Below are 27745 nucleotides of genomic sequence, written 5' to 3'. Positions count from 1 at the left end.
CGCATGCATCAACGCAATGTGGACAGCAATATAATTAGGCAAATCTCTTCTCAGCTGTTGTGATGCGTTTGAAAACGTATGTAATAACCTCACCCTTAGGGCGCTGTCCCACGTTGCGTTTGCAAACGTAGACAAAACCGCGCCCACCGGGGTGGTCCGCGGTCCGATCGCATCGACGTTTCTTTGGAAACGCCTGCGATCTGGTACGAGCCGCCTGTGTTTTGCGTTAAATTAATGCAATGCACCGGCGCTCGTTCCCGATCGCAGGCGTTTCCATAGAAACGCCGATGCTATCGGACCGCCCCGGTGGGCACGGTTTTGTCTGTGTTTGCAAACGCAACGTGGTACAGCGCCCTCAGGCTACATTCACACTACCATATGGGGGCGTATGTAAAACCACAAGCTTGTGGCTGTACATAGGTCCCCAATAGATGGCCACACAGAGTGATACCGCTCAGTACACGGGAAAATGACATGTCTTTCCCCGTGTTACGGCCAGTACCCAATGCATTTCAATGGAGAGGGTCGGGGTCACCTCCTCCTCCTCTCCATGGTGCAGAACGTACGCCTGCCTGGCTCCGGCCTGGCGGGCATACGTTTGTGTGAATGCAGCCTTATTGTCTACCCAGCGGACTATGGCTGACGGCGGCCCCCAGACCAGTCCGGGGCTGATGTTGCTGAAATTTTATTTAATTCGGTTTCTGCGGATTGGGAACATAACCCTTTTTTTTTTTTCATTATACAGGGGCACATTTAGGGAGGAACACATAATATGTGTTCCCTTCATTTTCTTTTATATAGATGACAGAGAACAGTGATCTAATGGTAAGAGCCCATTGGATCACTGTCATCAGTGATCTGTATACAGAGACATGCAGAGAGGGTGTATACAGCACCTTCCCTGCAGCCTCTCACTGTATACAGGGGCTGCTGTGACAGGGGGCCGATTAGTATCAGTCCCCTGTCACAGTACACGATCGGGCTGTCACATAGACAGCATGATCCTGTTACTGGCTGTGTGCACGATCGTACTCCGCCCCCACCACTCGCTCGGCCCCGCCCCCACCACTCGCTCGGCCCCGCCCCCACCACTCGCTCGGCCCCCCCCCACCACCACTCGCTCGGCTCCCTGCGGGAGAGGCACGGACGGTGAGCTGGAAGTCCCTCCCTGTCCTGCCTCCAGCCACTCAGCGCTGCGATCCTGCAGAGAATATCTTGCAGGATCGCAGCCGGCAGTGTCACCGCTTGGAAGCGGCGGCTCACAGGAAAATCACCAAGCGTATTAATACGCTTGGTGATTTTTTGGGGGAGTAATTCAGCCTCTAAACGCGTCTATGACGCGTGTAGAGGCGTTATCGCGACCTCTGCTGCTGCTGCCCCTAAAACTCTCCCCAAATACTGTAAGGCTGCGCTCACAGATTTGTCTTGCATTTAAACAAAACCAGGTGCTTGTTACTGATCACAAGTGTTTTACAGGAAAACATATGAGATCAAACTGAGGCCTGTCCTAGTGTCAAGTGTGAACACGCCCCAGGAAATGTGCACTAGACAGCCCCCAGAAATGTCCCCCACACAGCTCCCGGACAATGTCCCCCCAGCAAGTAATGTGTCCCCCACAACCCCATTCCTCCAGCAAGTAATGTGCCCCCCACAGCAAGTAATGTGTCCTCCACAGCTCCACCCAGCAAGTAATGTGCTCCCCCTATGTCAGTGATGGCGAACCTTTTAGGGACAGAGTGCCCAAACTGCAACCCCAAAGCCCCCTCATTTGTCGCAAGGTGCCAACCAAAAATATGGAAAAGATGGAAAATTTGCGTCATTGTAGCTTTATTCCAGTGTCTCTCTGTACACAGAGAATCATGGGGCCAGCAGGAGGTCCTCCAAAGATAATTTGGCCCTGTCTACATATTCCCCTCTTCCTACAGTCCCATGTACGTATCACTTTAAAATATGACTGAAAGCAGCATCTTTTAAGTTGTTTGGAACTGCAGGAAGATTCTTTGACTACTGTCTGGTGTGCTTGGGCAATGGCCTGGGTGCCCACAGAAAGAGCTCGGAGTGCCGCCTCTGGCACCCGTGCCATAGGTTCTCTACCACTGCCCTATGTTCTCCCCTTTCCCTTAGCTAATGTTATGTTTACTCCTCACCTCACTCATGCAGCTCTGTGCATTACTTTCTACTGCCGGTCATGTGATCATGACATGATCACAGGTCCTGCAGCCTCCAGGAGTCTTATTGTCCGGGAGGCTTGCACCTGCAGGGAAATGTAATCCACATGCTCTCATCAAGATCTGTGTCCTCAGGACACAGATCGTGATGAGAGAGGGGAGGATGCCCGGGCAGCGGGGAAGATGACCTGCTGGCTGGGGAGATACAGGGCTTACATGTAAGGTATTTGACACATTTTCCTGCCATGTGTTAAGCAGGGAGAACTACACCATCTTTTCTAGGTGTTCCTTGCAGCAGATCAAATGAGATAACTTGGTCCCTTTTTTTCCTGTCCTTATTCCATACTGACTTTAAAATTAATGGATTATTTAAAAGGAAATCTACCATCAAAATCAATCATGATAAACTAGAGACACTTGCTCATAGATCCAGGCACATTGACTGTGGTAATCTTATTTGGTTTGTTATCCATGGCCTCCTTCCTTCTAAAATCAACATTAAAATTATGCAAATGAGCCTGAGGGGCTCTAGTGAGTGTCTTATCACGTGTGCTCGCTGTACCGTAGCACGGCGGGCACACAGCGCAATGGAGAGTAGGGGTGTGGTGAGCACTGCTTTGTTTTCTTTGTATAGGTTGAAATGTCCTATCTTTTCACCGGGTACGAAACGGTATGGTGCCCTTGCACCCATTGCCTGCGAATGTGGGATGTATATAGTCCCCCAACGGCCATGTGAATGCAGCGAGACATGCTCTGCTCATTTTAACAACCAGTGAAAATACATCACTGAGGGGCTCAAGAAACACCAACTAGAGCCTCTCAGGCTTATTTGCCTATTGTTTGAAGTTGATTTTAGAAGGAAGGAGGCCATGGATAACAAATATAAGAAGATTACTACAGTCACGGTGCCTGGATCTATGATTAAGTGTCCATGTTTTATCTTGATGGATTTTGATGGAAGATTTCCTTTCAAAGCCTGTCTAATTGTGCAATATTCTGACCACTGGAAAACTTGCATTCCGAGGCAGTGCGCAATGTGAACAACTTCCTTTCAGGAGGTTTGCAGAGAATGTGTGGTGGCATTGATTATGTGTGTATATGTATGTATATATGTGTGTGTGTGTGTGTGTGTGTGTGTGTGTGTGTGTGTGTGTATGTATGTATGTATGTATGAATGTATGTATATGTATATGTGTATACACTCACCGGCCACTTTATTAGGTACACCTGTCCAACTGCTTGTTAACACTTAATTTCTAATCAGCCAATCACATGGCGGCAACTCAGTGCATTTAGGCATGTAGACATGGTCAAGACAATCTCCTGCAGTTCAAACCGAGCATCAGTATGGGGAAGAAATGTGATTTGAGTGCCTTTTGAACGTGGCATGGCTGTTGGTGCCAGAAGGGCTGGTCTGAGTATTTCAGAAACTGCTGATCTACTGGGATTTTCACGCACAACCATCTCTAGGGTTTACAGAGAATGGTCCGAAAAAGAAAAAACATCCAGTGAGCGGCAGTTCTGTGGGCGGAAATGCCTTGTTGATGCCAGAGGTCAGAGGAGAATGGGCAGACTGGTTCGAGCTGATAGAAAGGCAACAGTGACTCAAATCGCCACCCATTACAACCAAGGTAGGCAGAAGAGCATCTCTGAACACACAGTACGTCGAACTTTGAGGCAGATGGGCTACAGCGGCAGAAGACCACACCGGGTGCCACTCCTTTCAACTAAGAACAGGAAACTGAGGCTACAATTTGCACAAGCTCATCGAAATTGGACAGTAGAAGATTGGAAAAACGTTGCCTGGTCTGATGAGTCTCGATTTCTGCTGCGACATTCGGATGGTAGGGTCAGAATTTGGCGTCAACAACATGAAAGCATGGATCCATCCTGCCTTATATCAACAGTTCAGGCTGGTGGTGGTGGTTTCATGGTGTGGGGAATATTTTCTTGGCACTCTTTGGGCCCCTTGGTACCAATTGAGCATCGTTGCAACGCCACAGCCTACCTAAGTATTGTTGCTGACCATGTCCATCCCTTTATGACCACAATGTTCCCAACATCTGATGGCTACTTTCAGCAGGATAATGCGCCATGTCATAAAGCTGGAATCATCTCAGACTGGTTTCTTGTACATGACAATGAGTTCACTGTACTCAAATGGCCTCCACAGTCACCAGATCTCAATCTAATAGAGCATCTTTGGGATGTGGTGGAACGGGAGATTCGCATCATGGATGTGCAGCCGACAAATCTGCGGCACTTGTGTGATGCCATCATGTCAATATGGACCAAAATCTCTGAGGAATGCTTCCAGCACCTTGTTGAATCTATGCCACGAAGAATTGAGGCAGTTCTGAAGGCAAAAGGGGGTCCAACCCATTACTAGCATGGTGTACCTAATAAAGTGGCCGGTGAGTGTATACTCGAGTATAAGCTAAGTTTTTCCAAGTTTTACTTTGCTTATACTGGAGTCTATAGGTTTTCCCAGTTTTTGTTAAAATTAGGACTCTGCTTGTACTCGGGTTGGTTTATGCTTGACTATAGACAGACAGTATTTATAATATGAAAAAGCTAATAAAGCTGCTTATGAGTAGACCTGTCAAGTTACAGTGAAGGAACTGCTTCATTGGTTGAGAAGGCTAGCTGAAGTTTGACATGCTCTTTAAGTTCACCATGCAATGTCATAGTGTATACTGAAGCTATGGAGAATCGCAAGTAACCAGTTTGCTGACGTTCCCATATCTCTGTTTAATTTTTCAGAGGTGGTCAGATTATTTTAACAAACTAACTTTCTTTTTCCATAACGTGCAAAAATCAAACCCTGAACACACTGCTGGCACTAGATTCATGGATGTTGTTTTTTCCTCTCAATATAAAAACGAGTGTATTTGTCGTTCCTGCCAGTGTTTTATTTATAAGCCTTGGCTTATGAATGGGTTTTAAATTAAACACTAATAAATTCTTCCATAATAAGTGCCAATTCACGTCCTGGCCGTTGAAACACTTACCATATGCTGTTCAGGCAGTTAGTGTAAATGATTGCGGCTTATTGGCAGTTCACGTTTTACACACCTATGTCATTTCCATGTGCTCTGCCTGTCTTTGCAGATTGTTTGTTTGTGTGAATATGTGCGTTTATACCTATTTCATATGACTATGCTGTATTTTTTTTATCCTTGTACATTTGTGTATTTTCACTTGCAGAGTGTAAAAAATACTTTCCTTGCCACTTAACTAGCAGCACCCTCAGGTAGGGTAGGAGATTCTAACATTCTCTCTTTTAAGTGAACTTTTCACTGTTAAAAATCTTGTTAAAAATGTCTGCAACGTCAAGACCAGACGAGTGCGACTCAAAACCTGGGGGTGGAACATTCAATTAGATTCATATGTCTTGGGCTCTTTAATATCTAGAACCATTGTTCTAGCATTGAAGACGAGATTCTCATCTCTTCAGGTTTGTGGTTCTGAGGCCTACAGACCAGGAGATATGGACAGGTAAAGTCATTATTAGGAATATAAGCTATATGTAGATAAAGATCTTATTCCAGGTTATATATTTAACTCTGTATCTCAGGTTGTGTAGTTCACAGAACCACAGGAAAGCACCCGACATATATGCTTCGCGTATGCATTGACAAATAGTGGCAGACGGAGGCATAGTTGTTGCCTCCTTCTTCGCCACTATATGTGTAAAATGAAGCTACATCTTTTCATGTTGCAGGCTCCGGCTGAGCAATATGTGCGCTCAGCAGAGGCAATGAATGCCTATGTGTAGCGGATGCAGCATATTGCTCGGCAGGAGAGAACCTGGTAATGTCACTGTCCATATGATGACAGTGACATCACTGGGGGGACATGGAACATCCTGTTCTATGTACACTCCTCCCCCTGCATTGAGGGGGGAGGGAGGGTCCCCAGGCAATGTATCCTACTGTATATGCATACAACGGGATAGGTCTGTGTACTGACGTGTCCGCATGGCAATTAACGTGGTGTGAACCCTTCTTGGGCACCGACATCTTTGGCTTTATAGTACCTAAAAGTATCCATGGTTCTGGATCAGATTAAACAACAACTGAACATTTTTTTCACAAATCAATCTTGAACTCTGCTGAGGCTGGATTCCGGCCGACCACGCCCATCCATTCCTATTCCCAGCACTGTATTATGCCCTGAGATTTGGGGATGGGTGGCCGGAAGCCGAAGTGGAGCTTCCGTGTCCCTGTAAACAGACGTGCACGGACTGGAAAGACTGCAGCATGGGACTCCAGTTTGGCACAGTGTAAAAGTAGCGGTTTCCCCTGGGTGCACTGATAAGTCTCCCAAATTTTAGCCAAGAGAAACGGGGACAAAAGCCCTCTTCTCTTTTCCTAAACTACGCCCACTACACTGTCCATTGCCCCAAAAGTAGTATACAGGCGTTCCCCAACTTAAGAACACTCGACTTACATACGACTCCTAGTTAAAAACGGACCTCAGGATATTGGTAATTCATTGTGCTTTTGTCCTACGTTACAATGATCAGCTGTAACAGTTATCACAGGTGTCTGTAATGAAGCTTTAAAGGAAACCTACCACTTGAAGTAGCAGGTTTCAGCTGGAAATACCGAGCACCAGTTCAGGGTGAGCTGGTGCCGGAGCTTATTTTTGTTAGTGTTTTAAACCGCGGTATCGCGGTTTAAAACACTTTTTAAACTTTATAGCCGGCGCAGGGAGGTATGCGCTTGGCGCTTACCATGCGCGTGGCTCTCCTTCACTTCCTATGTAGCCGCGCACGGTAAGCGCCGAGCGCGTACCTCCCTGCGCCGGCTATAAAGTTTAAAAAGTGTTTTAAACCGCAATACCGCGGTTAAGTTGAATACAAATTCAACTTAAGAACAAACCTACAGACCCTATCTTGTATGTAACCCGGGGACTGCCTGTAGTGTACAATAAATGCCCCTCGTCCCTGTCCTCCAGTACTTTCATAGTGGCGCACCCTGTCCTCCATTGCCATCATATTGGGACCCCCTGTCCTCCCAATGCCCTCAGGGCACATACAGCAAGAGGTTGAGAGATTTTTGTCAAACACTTTCAGAAAAGAAGATGCCATAACTCTGGAAAGAAAAGGGTGTGTAGCACAATGCTGAGGACCATTCTGTTTGTTTTTAAAGGGGGGGTCACATGCTAATTTGGTAAATCAGTATAAACTCATTTGGAGTTGTGTTTTAATGTCTAATGGAAAAAACCCCCACAAAATTGGGCTTGGTGCGAGATGTTGTTTCAGTTGCCAGCATTTGTCCCTATGTTTTTCTATGCGCTCATACATACACCACTGAATTCCATTGCTCAGCAATCCTTTTCTATTGTCCTTGGCGTTAGAGAGGAGCTCACCTGCTGAGGGTGGTGTCACACGTTCTTGTTTTGATTCTGTTTAGTAACAGAATCAAAATGCACTGTGGCAGCCCACATGCGATCGGCAATCAATACACGGTGTCTTGTATTGTGTAAATGCATTACGGCACTGGTTGCTGATCGCATGCGTTTGTATGCAGACGCATATGTGATAATTCACGGGCCGCCCCAGTGCGCTTTTATTCCGCTACAAAACGGTATGATAGAGCTAACATGTGACACCACCCTAAGCCACAAACAGTCCACGGGACTGGACTGGAGCATAATAAATTTATTTTCTTTTTATGTTCCCTGTCCGTGAAATTTTGTCTCTGATGCCCTATTGTAAATCTGTAAGCAAGGTCAGTTGGGGAAGTGCAGTTGACATAGGTAGGATAAGAAATAAAATTGGATTTCTGAGCAGTATTTGTGTGCATCAGAAGTAATGACCTGAATTAAGTTTGGCAAACATGTTTAAAGTTTAATCTTTCATGCTGTTTCGCCTGTGCATGATCTTGTCTTGATCAAGGCACAAATGTATGCTTGCTTAATACATCAGCGAGAATGAAATGGCGTCTGTCCACCACATTTGACTTGTGGGTGTCTTTTTCTTTTTGTATGATGATTGATCTCCATTAAAGTATTCTAGACTTTCGGATTACATTTGCGTTGTGTTTGCTTGGAACATAAAAATGTGATTACTTTAAATTGGAACTAAGCAGAGGGCTTATCTCTGTTATTGTTGGAGTAGTTTTGGCTAGAGTACCTGCCGATTTGCAGTTCACCTCTGACACTGAATATTGTGATTTTTAGATGCAGATTCTAATGGTTTCCTAATACATCTTTATTGGACACCTGATGGTTTTGCACTCATTCACGGTTTCAATCTGTGTTTCCCATCCTACAGAGCAATGTTAAAATGCACTATTTAGAGTGCTATATTGATCTCTACATTTACTGTAAAGAAGGTGGGGAAACGAGCATTTAGGATAGTATATTTGGCACAACTTGACACTTTGGTGTTTCATTCCTCACCTTTCAAATGCCATGTCATGAATGGTTAAAGGGGTATTCCGATAATATGAACGTCTGACACAAAAACCCATGATGATATAAATAAATGAATACAACAATACATGACATTAGTCACAAAATGGAGCTTAAATAGTTTGATTTTATGATTTACAAAATTTATGGCCTCTTTAAAGTAGGTGGAGTTATCACTAAGATGGCCGCAACTGGAAACTACATGTTCCATGATCCTTTAGTTCTCAATAACTCCTCCTCCCTCTTATGCTCTGCTCCCAGTGATAATGTAAAAGACTTTCCTGCTCTGTTACCATAGTAATGACGTGTAACTGCCATCACTACGACACTGACCATACTAGATGCACTGCAACCAACCAATTACAGCCAAACTTAGTGGTGATCACATGACCTGCCCAGGCCGGTGCACATGTGACCAGCGGCCTCCTGTGTATGCTCTGCAACGGACCGCGCGGAGGAAATTAACGGACTGATTAAAGGGCCAGAAGCATTTTTAATTCTCCATCATAATGTATGTCACCAGCATTTTCTGCTAAGGGGAGCAACATTTTAAATAACAACTAATTACATATTAGCTTATATTTTACGGACCGATTTCTATATGAATTATGCTTATTCCTGGAACACCCCTTTAAGGCCAGTGGCACAGGACAGTGAATATGGATTGATGCACACAGACAAATTTTTTTTTTTGCGACTATACAAGCATATTTTAGTCAGAACCATTGTTAACTGTTCCCTCAGACTATAGTTTATGTGGATGCCAAACTGAAGCAAATCATCCTTCGAAAGACTGACATCTTCTCTTATTCTCAAATGCTCTTTGACTTGTTCATGTGTAGAACTTTCAGAGAGTGTCAGCTGCAGGCTCCAAACTACATATTCTCAAATTTTTTGGTCAAATGCTGCACCAGCAGTTCTGCTGTGTTGTCTTTTTCATTGTCCCCCAAGTACTGGGAACAGTCCATTGGTTTTTAGATGCTTTTTGAGGCTTTATTGAAGGACTAAAACTGCCTTTTACAGTCAGATGTTTTTACAGGCATTCATGTTACCTCTGGATGTCATGCATTTCTTTTAAGGGCTCATTCACATGGCCATCTGCGGGGATGTACATGCGGCCACATGTACGTCCCCATAGACGACAATAGCGGCACGGCAGGGATACAGTGCCACACATGTGTGGCACCGATCCGGGCCGCACAACGCAAAAAGATAGAGCGTGCTCAATCTTTTGGCGTGTGTGCGGCTGTGCGCCACTATTCTCTATGGAGGGAGGAGGGGTCACCCTCACGGTATGCCCGCACGGTGAATGTACCCACAGATGCGTTCAGGTGTGGTAAATTCTGCCAAACATACTTCCCTAACATCCTCTGCATCTTGATCCCAATGGTGGTATTTTTCAAGCTTGCCACATTGCGTCCCGGCGATCCGACCTGATTTTTTTGCAGGTGATGCTAGTGTCAAGATTAAAGAAGACCACTGCCAGGGTGAAAGGATGTAAGGTGAGTATGTTTAACTTAATTTTAGTGTCATTATAGTGCTAGATTTCTTTTTAATGTATTTGTATGCATTCATAAATATTAAACGGGCAGTAGTTTGGTTTGTTTCCTTTGGCTATTTTCTTTGTTCAGGGAATATTGCTTTAATTTTACTGGATATAAAATAAAAACATTAGTTCTGAAAGTTTAAAAACTTGCCAGTAAATCAAATGGTCTAATAAGGTTTAAAAATATTTTTTTTAACCACTACCCTTACTAAAAAAAAGCTCCTTTTTCTCTGTTAATGCAGTGGTGAATCATTTTCTTAAGCCATCTGTTTCCATGGCATTCATATGCAATAATACATTTCTGTTCTCTGCTGGTGACTTAAACCTCCAAATTACAGAGTAGAGAAGTGAAAATGAACACACAGACGAGCACACACTTTCAGGAGAAGTAAGCAATTTAATTAAAATTGATGCGAGTGAGGTTTTCAACGACCCAACCTGCCCTCCAAACCAAATGGAAAAAAATGTAGTTCTTATTATTTGAATGAGGTTGAAAAGCTTTCAACTTGCGAGCTATTTGTGACTATGGTTTTCTGGTGCCATGTCTTGCTTTAGAGCTATAAGCAATAGTGGGATCACGCAGGGCATCCACTTATCTCAAGGAGTGCAGCCGAATTAATTGTCACAGGCTTAAAAAGCCTGCCAGTCCTCTCTACTGCAGCATTTGCCATGGGAGTGAATCTACTTCAAATTCTTAAGGCTTTAGGACGGAAAATTTTATTTATACACAGAGAAACATTTGAAATACTACTTGTTGCGTGTGGCTCAGACAAAGGAAAAGAAACATGTAGCAAAGAAACCTACAGTTAAAAGATCATACTTTTTATTATTTCCCCATTAATTTAATTAAATGCTTGAAGCATTGCCTGGCCTCTCTGTAAACACATTTAGCCTGTAGAAATGGTGTCATGCAAGAGCCTGTAGGTATTCTGATATTGTAATTAAAGAATAAACTTGTTGCCATCATATCGGGCAGTGGTGGCAAACCTATGGCACAGGTGCCATTTCTGTGAGCACTCAGACCACAACAGAGTTCACCAAATAGGACCAAATCCACCAAATCTTCCTCCAGTCCCGGGCAAGAGATGCTGCTCTCAGCGCTATTTTAAAGCTGTTTGGAACTGTATGAAAATTGAGAAGTTGTTGAAAGAACTGCAATATCTCTGGAGGTCCTCCTGCTGGACTCGCCATTCTTCCTCTACTGAGATACCCAGGAGAGAAGCTACAATGTCTGAGTCTGAATTTGCCCTTCTTTTGTCAATTGTATTGGTTTCCCCAGGGGGCCGATACGATTGAAAGATTGGAAGAACAGGTAGCAATAAGTTACTGTTTAAAATGCCATGTTGGCACCTCACAGTAAATAAGTGGATTTTTGTTGTAGTTTGGGCACTCTGTCTCCAAAAGGTTCGCCATCACTGATAAAGGGAATCGGTCACTACAATTTACCTACTTCAACTAAGTGCAATGTTGCAGTGGCTGTGCCCACGCATGGCACCCAGTGACCTAGTAATAGAGGATGGTACATGAAACGGCACACATTATGTGCAGGAGACCATACTCTATTTCTCAAAATCATGTAAAAGGCAAGGTGAATTTCCTTTTATCATATACAGTTTTCAGATCAGTAAAAATCAAACAGGTTTACATGAAAGGAAACCTGTTAACAGCATTTTTCACAAAAGAGGGAATGCTTTCGCTTTAACATAAAGGTAAAAACAAAAGATACCGGTAAACTTAAAGGAAACCTACCACCACAGATATACCTATTAAAGGAAACCTACCACTTAAAAGTGGTAGGTTTATACACATATACATGGCACCAGCTCAGGGTGAGCTGCTGCCAGAGCATATTTTTGTTAGGGGAACAAAGCCTTTATCGCAGAATTATAAGTTATATTAACTTATAACTCGGCGCACCGCACTTGGGCACGGCGCACCATGCGCACGCCCGTGCGTGCACCTGATTCTAAAGTGCCGGAGAGCTCGGTGATGTCACCGGCTCTCCAGCACTTTAGAATCCGGCGCACGCACGGGCCCGCGCATGGTGCACTGTGCCCAAGTGCGGTGCGCCGAGTTATAAGTTAATATAACTTAAAATTCTGCGATAAAGGCTTTGTTCCCCTAACAAAAATATGCTCTGGCACCAGCTCACCCTGAGCTGGTGCCATGTATATGTGTATAAACCTACCACTTGGTTTCCTTTAAGGTAGATTCGGTGGTATGTGCCTCTGATGTATGTAAGGCTAGCCCTTTTAAGGGCTAATCCTTTAGTCCCCTTTATCTTTTTTAATCTTTTTAATTGAGATGATATGCTTATTTACCAAAGAGGCTAGTAGGACGTGAAGTAGCCAGAGCTGAGGCCACATGGTGCGGCTACTTCATGCTCCAGTAGCCTCCTTAATCCGCTTACCCAGATATCTTCAGCGTGCAGTTACGAGGAGCTGCACACCCTCGTGCACAAAGCCAGTGTTCTGCGAATGCGCAGTAGCTCCGGCTTCGGTCCCGAGACCATGCAGCCGGCAGCCTGCTATCTGCACATGCGCAGAACGCCAATTTTGCGGCGCTAAAGATATATGTACTTTTTCTTTAAAACTGACCAGTTATTTTGCATATATTACAGTTACACACCCTTACCTCACCACCCTGGGCTATATACTTTGTTTTCCTTCACTTGTCACTTCACATCTCACTGTTGCGGCTGCCCTCCATTCTGCTAAAAGATTACATCTCCCACAATCCCCCTGGTCAGCACAGCTTCTTCATACAGAGGAAGGTGCAGCCACACCCCCACAACAGGGAACGAGGAGCTGACTGCACATGTCCGACTGGTGTAGCAGGAGCTGCCAGGATACAGGAACGACTTTGATTTCATGAAAAGGGGGCAGAAGATTTAATGACCCTGAATTAATGAAGTGATAAGTGTGGTGAGATGATGTATAGTAAGGTCAATCTTTGTCACTGGAGAAGCCCCTTTAAGGACCTGACTTACAGACGACCCCTAGCTACAGACCGACCTCTCTGCACAGCTCGTTATAACCAACAACTCTGATTACTCTGTCATTCTAACAAGCCATGCACCTGTGTGACCATGGCAGATTTCAGTTCACTTCAAGTAAAAATAGCTTACTATAGAAGGACAGCAAGTAGAGATGTAGATAACTGTGTGGAATTGATACTGAAAGTATATTGAAAAAAATGTATAATTTTTTATCATGCAAACCATAACATTAATTTGCTGAAATGAGAATACCCCTTTAAGTATCCAGTCTTAGCCAAAGGCTACTATTTGCGGGTTCCTAGAAAATCTAAAGCTCCTTGTACAACTACCACTTTGAATCCTAGAAAGATATGGTGCCTCTGCACAGTTTACTCAATATACTCAAGTTCACTTGAGGATTTCCCACTAATAGTAATGGTAGCTTCTGATTTTGTGGAAAGCAAACTTGGTGAATTCTTTCTCCGCTTTCCTACTTGGTCTTCATTCTTCCCTTAGCAGTAGCAGCAGACGGACATGTCTGGTTTCAACCGACCAACTGAACCACCACTCCTGCCCCTCCTGTTACAGGTAGGGTTTGTGGGTGTGGCCCACCATGACACGCCTACTTTCCAGCAGGTTCTAGGGAAAACTGGAAATCCTCTGGAAAGTAACACTACTCAAAGCAGTTCCCATCACAGACTGTGGGTCTCACTGTTGCAACTACAATGGCACAAGGGATACACAACACAGTTCACACAAGAACATATTATCTCATGAAACATATAAAACACCACTTGTGCACAGGTGCCATCCCAGGTGCGCTGTGGGACATTACATAAGCTAAACTTCTAACTCCTCAGTTTCCTTGAAACCAACTCAAACCTGAATGGTCACAGACTCCAACTTATTCTTAGTCTCTGAGTAAACAGATATTTTGTTCAATAAATTACAGGATCTACTTAACACTTAACAATGTGTCCAGCTCCTGATATTTTTTTTTTAATTTGCATATATTAAATACTATATATGGTTTCATCATTCTGCTTTGCCCAACTTCCATTTTATTTACCTCTTAAACTTTTATGAGGTGTTCAATGTGTACACTGAAAGGGGTTGTCCTGCCACATAGGAGATAACTTGCTGATCAGCGTGGTTCTCAGATGTTGGACCCCCTAAAAAAGTGAATGTTGTTGCATGCGTGTTATGTATTGTACACTATGACATGTGGAACTTTATCGTAATGTAAATTTGAGGAGAGTTTCATTTCGCACAATATATTTTTATACACTTTTTTCTCTTTTTCCTTAGGTGCAACAGATAGATCGAGTAGTGGAAGTTGTAGAAGAAACAATTAAAGGTGAGACAATTTTATAGGAAATTCATTCTTTCAGCTATGAGTTGCTGTTTGGTAGTGATGACAGCAGTGGATTACCGTAAAAGCCGGGTTTTTCAGCACAAAAGATGTGCTGAAAAACCCAAACTCGGCTGAAACTCGGGTCTTTATTCAAAAGTCAATACTAACCTTTCCGATGGACCTTCAGGTCCTCTTCTTTCCGCCAGCGGAAGGGCCGTGCATGTTGACAGTGCACACGCTATAATGTCAACCGCCTGCTGACATCATAGTGTGTGCATGCGTGCAGTAGGTTTTTCTGCAGATGAGGTACAGTACCAAAAATGACATAAACCATGTATTGAACTGTTTTGAGTTTGTAAGTATCGAACTTAAGTACTTAGGTTTCAATACATTGTGCAACCCTAATCGGCTATTTTGGTTATAAACGCCAATATGTTTCCCAAATATAAGTAAACAGTAAAAATCATAAACACATCAGGTATCGACGCGTCCGAAAATGCCCGATCTATCAAAATATGATAACGGTTTTACAATGCGTTTAACCCCGTAACGGAAAATAGCGCCCAAAGTCGAAAATGGCACTTTTTTGCCATTTTGAAAAATATAAAAAAAATCTATAAAAAGTGATCAAAAGGTCGTACAGTCCTAAAAATGATATCATTGAAAATATTATCAAATTTCACAAAAAATGACTCCACCCACTGCTCCGTACACCAAAGTATAAAAAAAGTTATTAGCGCCAGAAGTTGGCAAAATCAAAAAAATAATTTTTGTACAGGAGGTTTTCATTTTTGTATGAACTCCGACTATAAGATCCTAGCTAAAGTGCTCGCAACTAGGTTGCAGATGGTCATACGCTCAGTTGTACACGAGGATCAGTCGGGGTTCATGCCGGGGAGATCGGTCAGAGATAACATCCTGCGAATGTGGTGGTGCATGCAATGCCCTAGTGAAGCATCAGGGACGCGCATGTTGGTCACACTGGACGCGATGAAAGCGTTTGATCGCGTCGAATGGGATTATATATGGGCGGTCTTGAAAAGAATGGGGTTCGGCACACAATTTATAAACTGGGTGAAACTCTTATATAGCGGGGCCCAGGCCAGGGTTAGTATCAATGGTAAAGCTTCTGCTGCTTGGCAGTTGTTTAGAGGAACAAGGCAGGGGTGCCCCCTGTCTCCCTTGCTATTTGCAGTAATACTAGAACCCTTGGCATGTAGCATAAGAACAGCTGGGAATATAAGAGGGTTTGTATGGGGACAGATAGAAAGAAGAATTCAGCTGTATGCGGACGACATGCTCCTGTTTTTAGATAACGCCGAGCAGGGCATAAAGGTAGTGGTGGATCTGATAGATAAATTCGGGCACCTGTCGGGTATCAGAATAAACTGGAGCAAGTCGGCATGTTTACCTTTGGACTCTCCTATGGCATCTCCGCCCTCGGTCGGTCCTCTCCCTGTGGTTGAGAAGATTCGATATCTGGGTATTGCAGTCAGCAATAGGCCAGGTGAGTATGACGATCTTAATATAAAACCCCTTATTTCTAGGATTAGACAAAAAATTACGGTGTGGAATAGATTGAATCTCCCATTGGCAGCAAGAGTAGTTATTTTTAAAATGGTAATTCTGCCTCAGGTCCTATTCTTATTTCAGAACAGTCCAATGATTATCCCTAGAAGGATATTCTCTACTTTAGACTCTCTCCTAAGACATTTCCTGTGGGATGGGAAAAATGCTCGTATTAGTTTGAATAAATTGCACGCTTCAATTGATAAGGGTGGATTAGCTTTACCAGATTTTCACAGCTATTTTGTAGCTGCACAATGGCACAATTTAATAGATTATGATAGGGTATTGGTTAAACTTACGTTGAAAAATAAATATAGATGGTTAAGTAGTTTTGATATATGGAGTTTATTAGAGACAGCGGTCTTCCCGAAGTTGGACTCTAAGGAGATTTGCTGTTTGCACTAATGCAATGGGTGTGGGACAGGGTTAAAAATCAAAAAAGGGTTAGGGGATATTTAAATGTGACACCACTATGGGGATTTTCTAAATGGAATCCGTTGCACTTGGATTCGATGAAATTTTGGAGTGATAAAGGGGTTTTATATGTACATCAGGTATTAGACGAGGATGGTTTAAAGTCATTTGAAAATATGGTACGAGAGTTTGATCTGGGAGTCAGGGACTGTTTTTTTTATACTCAGCTTAGGTGCGCCTTCAGTGTTTGTTTGTTAAATAGGGACTTCCTGCAAGAAGAGCATCCCCTGAGAGATATGTTCACCCCCTTGAACAGAAAGGGTTTGATGTCTAGAATATATAAATTGATGACTAAAAGTGAGATCGATCTCCCGGCAAAAGAGTGCTATGTAAAATGGCAGAAAGATATTCCGGACCTGACGGAGGAGGAGTGGGTGGACTCATTGTATATGACTAGTAAGAATATTAAGAATATGTCTCATATTGTATCCCAGACCTTTATTGTACATAGAGCGCATCTATCACCAAAGCGGTTAAATTATCTCTGGAAAAAAAAATGAAGAGAGGTGCCCTAGATGCAACTTGTTGGACGCGGACCTCGTGCATATGTTGTGGAGGTGTCCAAAGCTGCATCGGTACTGGATTAATATTGTGAATAAACTGCAGAGAGTATTTAGTTGTGATATTCCGCTAGGTGTGCAGAATTGTATTCTTGGCACGAAAATTGGTATTATAGGCGCAGTAGGCTGCATCCCGAGTGTTCTGAAAGGTCTACTGATGGCTAGACTAATAATCTTAAGACATTGGAAGGATAAGGAGGCGCCCAGGGTAAAGGACTGGGAGGGAAGACTTGACACTCTATTCTATGCAGAAAAATATGAAGAATATGAAAAGGGTGTAAAAAGAGCTGGAATGAGGGATAGTTGGCTTAATAGACCGAATGAGTAATAACACAATGAGGCCCAAGTAAAGAGGGTGAAAGGTCCCCTATAATATAGTCACTTGTCTTTATGTACGCTCTTACAATGATATTCATAGGAATGGATCAGATGGTGGCCGCTAGTCGCCAGGAGGGTGGGGTAGGGTGGAGGGAGGGAGAGGGGATAAAAACATAAAAATCTTCTTTCTTTTCTCTTCTTGTTTATAATAAGAGTATCTAATGGGGGACTGTGTATAAAGTTATTGTGTGAAATATGATTTTGTACGTGCTCATGGTATCTTTTTCTATAATGTATAATGATTGAATAATAAATAATTTAAAAAAAAAAAAAAAATTTTGTAAATGTATGAAAACTTTATAAAACCTATACAAATTTGGTATCCCCTTAATCGTACCAACCCAAAGAATAAAGTAGACATGTCATTTGGGGCGCTCAGTGAAAGACGTAATATCCAAGCCCACAAGTGTTTTTTCACCATTTTCATTGCATTTGGAATTTTTCTGAGTACATGGCATGGAATATGTAATAAAATAAAATAAAAATTTAAGGTACAGTATGGTAACATATGTTTATGAGTGACAGTTTTCCTGCTATATACCTGCATGTCATAAGAATTTAAATTAAAAAAAGGACCATGTAAAATTCAAATCAGTTTTTTTTTTTAATTTTTACCGGTGTTTTGTATGCATTGGAAAAGGGGTAGTCTTATACGGCGAATATATCTTAAACTCTATATTTTAAACAGGAAAGTAGGGGGTCGTCTTATACACCAGGTCGTCTTATATGCCGGAATATACGATATATGTATGTATGTATGTATATGTGTGTGTATATATATGTGTATATATATATGTATATATATATATATATATATATATATATATATATATATATATATATATATATATTCCCTTCTGTCATTTTATATACCACCGTATATACTCGTGTATAAGCTGAGTTTTTCAGCACAAAAAATGTGCTGAAAGACCTCATCTCGGCTTATACACGAGTAAATGAAAAGAATAAACTTACATACTCACCCTCCGGCGCCTCTATCCTCGACGCGGCTCCTCTTCTTTTTGCTGTATTAGCTGGCAGAAATGCTTACATACAATCTTCCAGCTGGCAGATCACGTGGACGTGTCTCTGCCGGATGTTACAGCAAAAAGAAGAATGAAGAGAAGCCGCGCCAAGGACCAGGGCGCCGGAGGGCGAGGTATGTAAGTTTTTTTTTTTTTTTACTGCGTCGGGCTGGCTGTATGCTACAGGGGGCTGGCAGACTGTATGCTACAGGGGGCTGGCAGGCTGTATGCTACAGGGGGCTGGCTGGCCCCAAATTCTTTCTATAATTTCTGCTTCCCCTCCTAAGGCCACCTTTCCCCACCATTATTTTTTATAAATACTAACCCCCCGAGGGCCCCCCTTTGCCCTCCAATCTTTTTATAAACACTGCTCCCCCACGGCTTGAAGGTGGTGGGGGTCCCACACAAAAAAACTAACTTGCCACACAGTTGGCGCGTCCTCCCATCTTCAGCTCTTTGGGTCCGGAATGAAGAGCGAGGTGACTTTACGTGCCCCACATCTGGGGTCTGGGAGAATGTAAGCATGTTTTACAGCCGGGCCCGGAATAGGATCGCGCAGCCCCGGGACACTGGCAGATCCCGGGGCTGCGAGGGGGGTGGGGGGTCCGATTCGCGTTGAATGCCCCTTACACGTGTTAGGGGTTAATACCTGCTATCGGAGAAATCTTCGATCGCGGGTGTTAGAGGCGGGTGTCGGCTATAATATACTGTCGACACCCGCAGCTTCTGGTGCTGGCTCCGTTAAGGAGCCGGAGCCAGAAGCATGCCGTAATACCGCCATGCGGTACTATTACGTCAAATGTCAGGAAGGGGTTAAACAACTCCGTGACCATTCTTGACTGACTCAGCCAGAGCCCTGACCTTAATCCATTTGCGCATTTCTGGAGAGACTTAAAGATGGTTGTTCACTAATGTTAACATCCAGCCTGAGGGAACAGGAGAGGATCCCCAAGACTTATTCCCCAGACTTGTAGCTGTTCTAGCTCAAAAGGTATTGCGCAAAGGGTCTGAATACTATAACATGTGATATTTCAGTTTTTCAGTCAAGATGGGGTGCAGAGTGTACATTAATGAGCAAAAAGAACTTTTTTGATCTTACCAATTGGCTGTAATGAAACAACACGTATAAAATTAACCCCTTAAGGACGCAGGGTTTTTCGGCTCATTTCTCGCTCTCCAACTTCAAAAATCCATAACTTTTTCATTTTTACGTGTACAGACCTGTGTGAGGGCTTATTTTGTGCGTAACAAATTTTACTTTCCCGTAGTGTTATTTATTTTAACATGCCGTGTACTGCGAAGCTGAAATAAAATTCCAAATGTGGAAAAAAAATTTTAAAAAACGCACGTGCGTCACGTACTTGTGGGCTCAGTTTTTACGACTTTCACTCTTCGCTCCAAAAAACATGCCTACTTTATTCTTTGGTTCGGTGCGATCGCGGTGATACCAAATTTATATAGGTTTTATTGTGTTTTAATACATTTTCAAAAATTAAACAAATGTGTACAAAAAAGTAAAAAAAAATTTGCCATCTTCTGACGCTAATAACTTTTTCATTTTGATCATTTTATATTTCATTTTTTATGTTATGTAAAAAGGTGTAAAAGTCGCATTTCAGACATTTGGGCGCCATTTCCCGCCTCGGAGGTCACCCGTAACCGGTTTTTATATTTTGATAGATCGGGCATTTTGGGACGCGGCGATACCTAATGTGTCTGTGATTTTTACTGTTTATTATGTTTTATATCCGTTCTAGGGAAAGGGGGGTGATTTGAACTTTTAATATTTTATTAATTTTTTTTATTTTTTAAACTTATTTTTCTTTTTTTTTTCTTTTTTTTCACTATTTTTTAGACCATCTAGGGTACATTAACCCTAGATGGTCAGATCGCTCCTACCATATACTGCAATACTACAGTATTGCAATATATGGCATTTTTGCAGGTCATACATTACAATGAGCCACTGTCTCATTGTAACGAACCTGCATAAGCCATGTAGCCTCGTGTCAATAGAAGACCCGTTAAGAGGGTTAATAGCCGCGATCGGTGCAAGCACCGACCGTGGTTATTAGCGGTGGGGGTTTTCTGCAAAATGCAAAAACCCCCACCTTTGTATGAAGAGGACTCAGCCCGTGAGCCCTCTTCACACATCCCTTATACCTCTGCGCCGTAGAGCTACGGCACAGAGCGTTAAGGGGTTAACAGGCGTCTGAATTCTTTCCATACCCACTGTATATCAAGATGACAGTCACACAATTGGGGATTAATTTGAAATTTATTTAAAAAAAAGTACTATAGAATACAAAAAAAGCCTTTTAACCACAAATAAATCTATTAATTAAAAAGAAAATCCTTTAATGTTTTTAATTTTTAACTAGCCTTCTGTGTCATAGGTAAAAAAGTCACTTACAATGCCTAGTCATTAACTTCTTGACACTCCATGATTTATGTACGTCATGCAGCACTGAAACGGCCTGTAATAGATACCCTATGAATAATCAACATCATGGGATGTCCCTGTCATGGAGCCAATGCCAATTCTGCTCTGTTCCCTATAAGCCTTATTAATGCATAACACTGTCATATAATGACCTACTTTGAAAATCACCACACCAACCATAGTCCCACAAAAGTATTTTGATACTTGGAAAATGACAATGCAAAAACGATACGTTTTATTCTGCAAAATTGTTAAAAAGAAAATATAGAAATATTGTTTTGCCATAATCTTACTGCCCAAAGAATCAAGATGGCATTTTTCACTGTGCACCCATACAACAAGTAACATCCACATGTGTGGTGTCTCGAGGAAAAATTGCATAATGAATGTTAAGATGTGTTACCTATTACCAACAAAATTATATCATTCTAAATTTCACCATATTTTATTTTCATTTACATTAAAGGAAATTACTATTTTTAAAGAAAGTAAAAAACGACATATTCCCCTCTTCATCTTGATCCTACTATGTTGATACCTGGTTTCTGTAATTACCATTGTAATCTAACACACTGCAATGCTATTGAGTAAATATATCCCATTCTATCAAAAATATAAAAGATTATTCCTGGTCTTGAATGCCGTAATGGAGACTTACCGTATATACTCGTGTATAACCTGAGTTTTTCAGCAAAAAAAACTCACATACTCGGCCGCCGGCTCCTCTTTTTTTTCTTCGGTCTTCTGCAACAGCCGGCAGAGACGTGGCCATGTTATTGCCGAGGCTGTGACCAATGCATTTCCCACCCTCGGCTCATACTCGAGTCAATAGGTTTTCCCAGTTTTTTGGTTTTAAAATTAGGTGCCTTGTTTTATACTCAGGTCGGCTTATACTCCAGTATATACGGTACTTCCAAATGCCCCAATCAGTACTTTATTACCATCATGAAGGAGAGGCAGGAATGCAAAAATTTTAAAGCCCAATCGAGGTAAGGGGTTAAAAGAGATTTCCATCAAATGGTTGTCACATGAACTACTTTAATCCCGATCTGAAAGATTATCTGCAAGAAAATCATGGGGGAATCCACATTTTGTGCATGCAGAATCGGTGTACATTTTCTATAAGAGTCAGATTAGTTTTCTTCCACTAAAGAAGCACTAGGGCATGAGGGCGAGTATTGTATGCCCATCCATACACAAATGTTGAATTTGGAAGATTTCATGTTCCTATGTTGGGAGCTTAAGCTGCTTGGGTGCATTGCTTGGCTCTACACACAATAGTAACCTCCATGAACTTAGGATGAACTGCAACATCCTCCCATGACGTTGGTAATTCATGATGTGAACAGAAGAGTGCAGATCCAGGCAACCTTTTATGTCTGCCTTGCTTGACACTACTTTATGTACTTTATGGTTCTTTATGAGACTATAATGTGATATCAGGTAATCGGTCATCTATGAATCAAAAATGCAATAAAAGTTTTGTTTGTCTATTCCACCATATATGGAATTATTTGCAAGATGATTGTCATAAAATGCCTTTCAGACGCCCCTCCCCCAGGTCCTCTTCTGTTTGTACCAGGATATCTACTGGTTGAAAATTTTAATGCTATATAAAGATAACACAGCACCACTTATGGAGTCATGGCAAAAACAACCTTTTTATTATACAGAAAATTCTTAAAAATTACTCAATTACATTAAAAATGATTTTATATTTTTTGTTTAAATACATTTGCAATAAAACAAGCATAAACAGAATTATGTTGGTTGTATCAACTAATATTTATATCATCAAGACGCTGGAATGCTTTAAGCAGGTTTTCAGACCATGCACTACTACTGGAACTATGAGATATATTATCGGGACTGTGAATAAAACTATACCATACAAACAACTTGTGGTTACTGACTGTCCTGGATATATTATTTTTTGCTATTTCTATTGGATGCATTAATTCTTGTCTGGGTGATAACATTGCATTATCTACAAATACATCTCATTACTTAGAATACACCTGTTGGACTGTTGATAACAAACACGTTCCTGCATTATCCAACAAGACTGCATTGAATAACATCTCTTCTCCAACAGTTATTGTGGCAAAATTTTGCATGATATACATATTGGTTGATACAACAAACACAATTCTGTTTAAGCTTGATTTATTTCAAAATTATTTAAATTTTGTATTTTATTGAGTAATTTGTAAGAATTTTCTGTATAATATAAAGGTTGTTTTTGCCATGACTCCATAAGTGGTGCGGTGTGATCTTTTATATACCTTGAAGTAATTTTTAACCATTTCATAGCTTAAAGAGGACCTGTCACCAGATTTTGACCACCCTGACTAACAATGCTGCTGATAAAGGGTTACAAGTACTCCACACATCACCTAAAATTAGCTGCAAGTAAAGCATTGTTCCTTAATTAGACTTTTTTTCTGATTCACTTTTGTGACTCCTCTCTGGTAAGTGACGCTTCTCTCTCCCAGGCTTGCAGTGAACCTTGTCCCATTATTTTGACTGACAGCTCTGTGTCAAATCACTGCTCTGCCCCCTTGTACTGCTAATATTTAACTACAGACATATAAAGCTCTATGTACAGATGGGAAATACTGTGTCAAATTTTTTTTTTTTTTTTTTGCACAGTGCCTTGTGTTACGTTCATGACATATGAGCAGTGACATCATCACAGGTCCTTTAGCCTCCTAATAATAGCAAACTGTACACCATGTATGTGATTACATGAAATCACAGCAGCCTCCATGGAGGATAGGGAGGAGTAGAAGTCCATGGAGGCTGCTATGACTTCATGTGTTCTGATACATGCATGGGGTACCGTTTGCTATTATTGAGAAGCTTAAGTAGCTGAGATGTCACTCTGCTCACATGATGTGAACTGTGACAAGGAGGCATAAGGCATGGGTTTGATTAGATAGGACAGTTGCTGCATCTCCCACCCTAGGCTTATACTCTTGTCAATACGTTTTTCAAGTTGTTTTGTGGCAAAAATAAGTAACTCTGCTTATACTCGGGTCGGCTTATACTTGAGTATATGCAGTGTGTGTGTGTGTGTGTGTGTTTATTTTAAAAAATATAACATATATATATATATATATATATATATATATATATGTGGCAGAGACTCTTGGAGCAAGGCCTTGTGTCAAGGAGGGCAGCAAAGAAGCCACTTCTCTCTAGAACAAACATCAGGGACAGACTGATATTCTGCAAAAGGTACAGGGAGTGGACTGCTGAGGACTGGGGTAAAGTCATTTTCTCTGATGAATCCCCTTTCCGATTGTTTGGAACATCTGGAAAGCAGGTTGTTTGGAGAAGACAAGGTGAGCGATACCACCAGTCTTGTCTCATGCCAACTGTAAAGCATCCTGCAACCATTCATTTGTGGGGTTACTTCTCATCCAAGGGAATCGGCTTTCTCAGTCTTGCCTAAAAACACATCTATGAATTAAGAAGGGTACCAGAATGTCCTCCAAGAGCAACTTCTCCCAACCATCCAAGAGCAGTTTGGTGATCAACAATGCCTTTTCCAGCATGATGGAGCACCTTGCCATAAAGCAAAGGTGATAACTAAATGGCTCAGGGAACAAATATAGAGATTTTGGATCCATGGCCTGAAAACTCCCCAGATCTTTATCCCATTGAGAACTTGTGGTCAATCATCAAGAGACGGGTGGACAAACAAAAACCAACAAATTGTGACAAAATGCAAGCATTGATTATGCAAGAATGGACGGCTATCTGTCAGGATTTGGTCCAGAAGATGACTGAGAGCATGCCAGGGAGAATTGCAGAGATCCTGAAGAAGAAGGGTCAACCATGCAAATACTGACTAGCTGCATTAACTCATTCTAACTGTCAATAAAAGCTTTTGTTACTCATAATATGATTGCACTTGTTTTTATCATATACAGAAATACATCTGACAAACACACATAAAAACCAGAGGGCAACAGATCATGTGAAAATATTATATTTGTGTCATTCTCAAAACTTTTGGCCATGACTGTACATGCCTGTACACCCCTTCTTGACAGAAAAAACTTAAGAAATCAGGTACTTAAGCTGTATGCAAATTACCTGAGAAATGTCCAATGAATCATATTCCAGTGTCCAGCTTATTCATAAGTGGAAGGCACAGGCACACCCCCAGGACTTGTGACAGAGACCTGCTGACAAGTAACTTTCTGGCGTAAAGTAAGCCAACTAATAGGAGGTGCAGAGTATGACTAGACAGTCTTATACTAGGACAGATTTGTCATTCCGATTTAGACACTTGTATGAATCTGGTGCAGAATAAGACTAGCTAATCTAGCTCTGCACTGTCTAACCTTGGGACACTTATAAATCTGCCCCATTGTGTTGCTCCTCAAGTGTATTATATGGATTCAATGATTGATTGTTAAAAATGCTTATGATTTTGTATTGGGTTGCTAATTTCCTATGTAGTTGGCACCCATCGATCATTATATACATGGCCTGTACAAGGCACAGAAAAATAGGTTTAGATAATGGGATCTTTTTTTTTTTCTTCCCCTTGGTAACAAAATTCTCTGCTTCTTCCTGGCCATTATTAATCATCAGATATCACATGTATATAAAGGCTTTACCTATTACACTATAAAGCTATTCTTGCTCACCTCTTCATTAACTTAACTTTGTATCTGAGAGCCAACTCCTGTTTTGACTCTGTTGTTCCAGTTGCATCAGAACATGAATAGCTCAGTTATTCTCTAAATCACTTAATGACTTATTAAGGTAATTGGGGGAGGAAGGTCATGATAGATGGCTGCATGCTACTGCGTTATTTATTTGGTGTTTGGGATAAAGGTTCTTCTATGTTCTAGAAAGGCCATTTAGGGCATTTTTTTATACACATACAATGGTGACTGAAAGTATTTAGACCCCTTTTAAATTTTTAAGTTTCATTGCAGCCAATTGGTCAGATCATAAAAGTTCCCATAATGTACACTCTGCACCCCTTCTTGACAGAAAAACCTAGAAATAGCTCATAAGTATTGAGAACCTTGTGACACTCTTATTTAGCTTGCATGTTGTCCATTTCCTTCTGATCCTCCTTGAGATGGTTCTACTCCTTCATTGGAGTCCAATGGCTGTGTTTTAAACAGGTGTGTACCTTTCCTAATAAAGTACAATAAATCTATAAAAGACCTCACAATGCATGTTAGAGCACATGAGAATGAGGTTTAAGGAACTGCCCATGGAGCCCTGCAATAGAATTGTAGCAAGGCACAAACCTGGCCAAGGTTACAAAATAATTTCTTCTGTGCTCCAGGTTCCTTGGAACACAGTGGCCTCCACAATCCTTAAATGGAACAAGTTTGAGACGACCACAACTCTAACTCAACCTGGTTGTCCAGTCGAATTTGGCAAAGAAAAACCCCAAGATCACAGTGGCTGAGCTCCTGAGATGCAGTAGGGAGATGGGGGAAAATTCTGCAAAGTCAACAAAGTCACTTTGGAGTTTTATGGCAGTGTGGTGCCCTCCATCAGTTAGTCCTTTATGGAAGTCTCTCCTCAGTGATATATGAAAGCCTGCATACAGTTTGCAAGAAAACACATGAAGGACTCCCAGACTGAGAAATAAGTATTGCAGTATATTACATTGAATGAGTGATCACATGTTCATGTCCCACCCTGGGACAATGTAAAACTGTAAAAAAAAAAAAAAAAAAAAGTTTAAAAAATGTAAATAAAAAAATAAATTAATTAAGATCCTCTTATGCCCCATCACTTATAAAAATTCTAATTTTACATTAAATAAAAGTTAAAATCACCACAAAACACAACATATTAAGTATCACCACGTCCGTAACAACTCAAGGAATAAAATGTAATTGATACTGAACCTATATACAGGCGGTCCCCTACTTATGAACACTCAACTTACATACGACCCGTAGTTACAAACGGACCAATGGATATTGGTAATTTATTGTACTTTAGTCCTAGGCTACAATGATCAGTTGGAACAGTTATCACTCGTGTCTGTAATGAAGCTTTAGTGTTAATATTGATTCTTATGACAACCCAACATTTTTAAAATCCAATTGTCAAACAGACCAAAAAAGTTCTGGCTGGGATTACAATGATAAAATATACAGTTCCGACTTACATACAAATTCAACTTAAGAACAAACCTACAGACCCTATCTTGTATGTAACCCGGGGACTGCCTGTAGTGAACACTGTAAAAAAAAAAAAAAATATATATATATATATCTGCAAAAATGACAATATTTTCACATCCAACCGTATGTAAAAAAAAGAAAAGGATAAAAAGGCATCAAAAAGTAACAATTACCCTGACATGACACCAATAAAAAATACAGCTTGTCCCACAAAAAAACAAGCCCTACAACAGCTCCGTAGATATAAAAATAAACATGTTATGCCTTTTAGAACATGGCAATGCAAAAGCAAGCAAATTTCTTAGCAAATGAGTTTTATTCTGCAAAACAAGGAAACCATAAAAACCTATATAAATTTGATATCGCTGTAATGGTGGTGATCTATGAAAAAAAAAATAACATATAATTTTTGTGGTACAGTGAACAGCCTACAAAGGAAAAATTAAAACCGCTAAACTAAAGTTAATGATTTTCTTTTAATCACCAAGATAGAGCTAAAAAAATCTCATCAATTAGCTAGTAAACCCCCCTAATCGATGCACCTGAAAAGGCGATCTCATCCCGGAAATAATAAGCCCCCATAGGTCCACATTACAAAAAAACCCAAAACATTTTATAGTCTGTAATATGGGATTATGCACATCTGAATGCT

The 27745-nt window shown here is 41.4% G+C and overlaps 1 protein-coding gene across 2 annotated transcripts in view; it reads left to right on the top strand.

The window, feature by feature from the left end:
- The window catches only part of CDKAL1 (CDKAL1 threonylcarbamoyladenosine tRNA methylthiotransferase), a 528219-nt gene that overhangs the window by 110045 nt on the left and 390429 nt on the right, over nt 1-27745 (top strand). For both annotated transcript variants that reach the window (XM_072152454.1, XM_072152456.1), the window contains exon 7: nt 14423-14471. In XM_072152454.1, the coding sequence (XP_072008555.1) occupies nt 14423-14471 (49 nt within the window). The remainder of the gene's footprint in view (nt 1-14422; nt 14472-27745) is intronic.

Source organism: Engystomops pustulosus, chromosome 5, assembly GCF_040894005.1.
Source record: "Engystomops pustulosus chromosome 5, aEngPut4.maternal, whole genome shotgun sequence".
In the NCBI taxonomy this organism is placed as follows: domain Eukaryota; kingdom Metazoa; phylum Chordata; class Amphibia; order Anura; family Leptodactylidae; genus Engystomops; species Engystomops pustulosus.
This window is presented reverse-complemented; position numbering and strand designations above follow the sequence as displayed.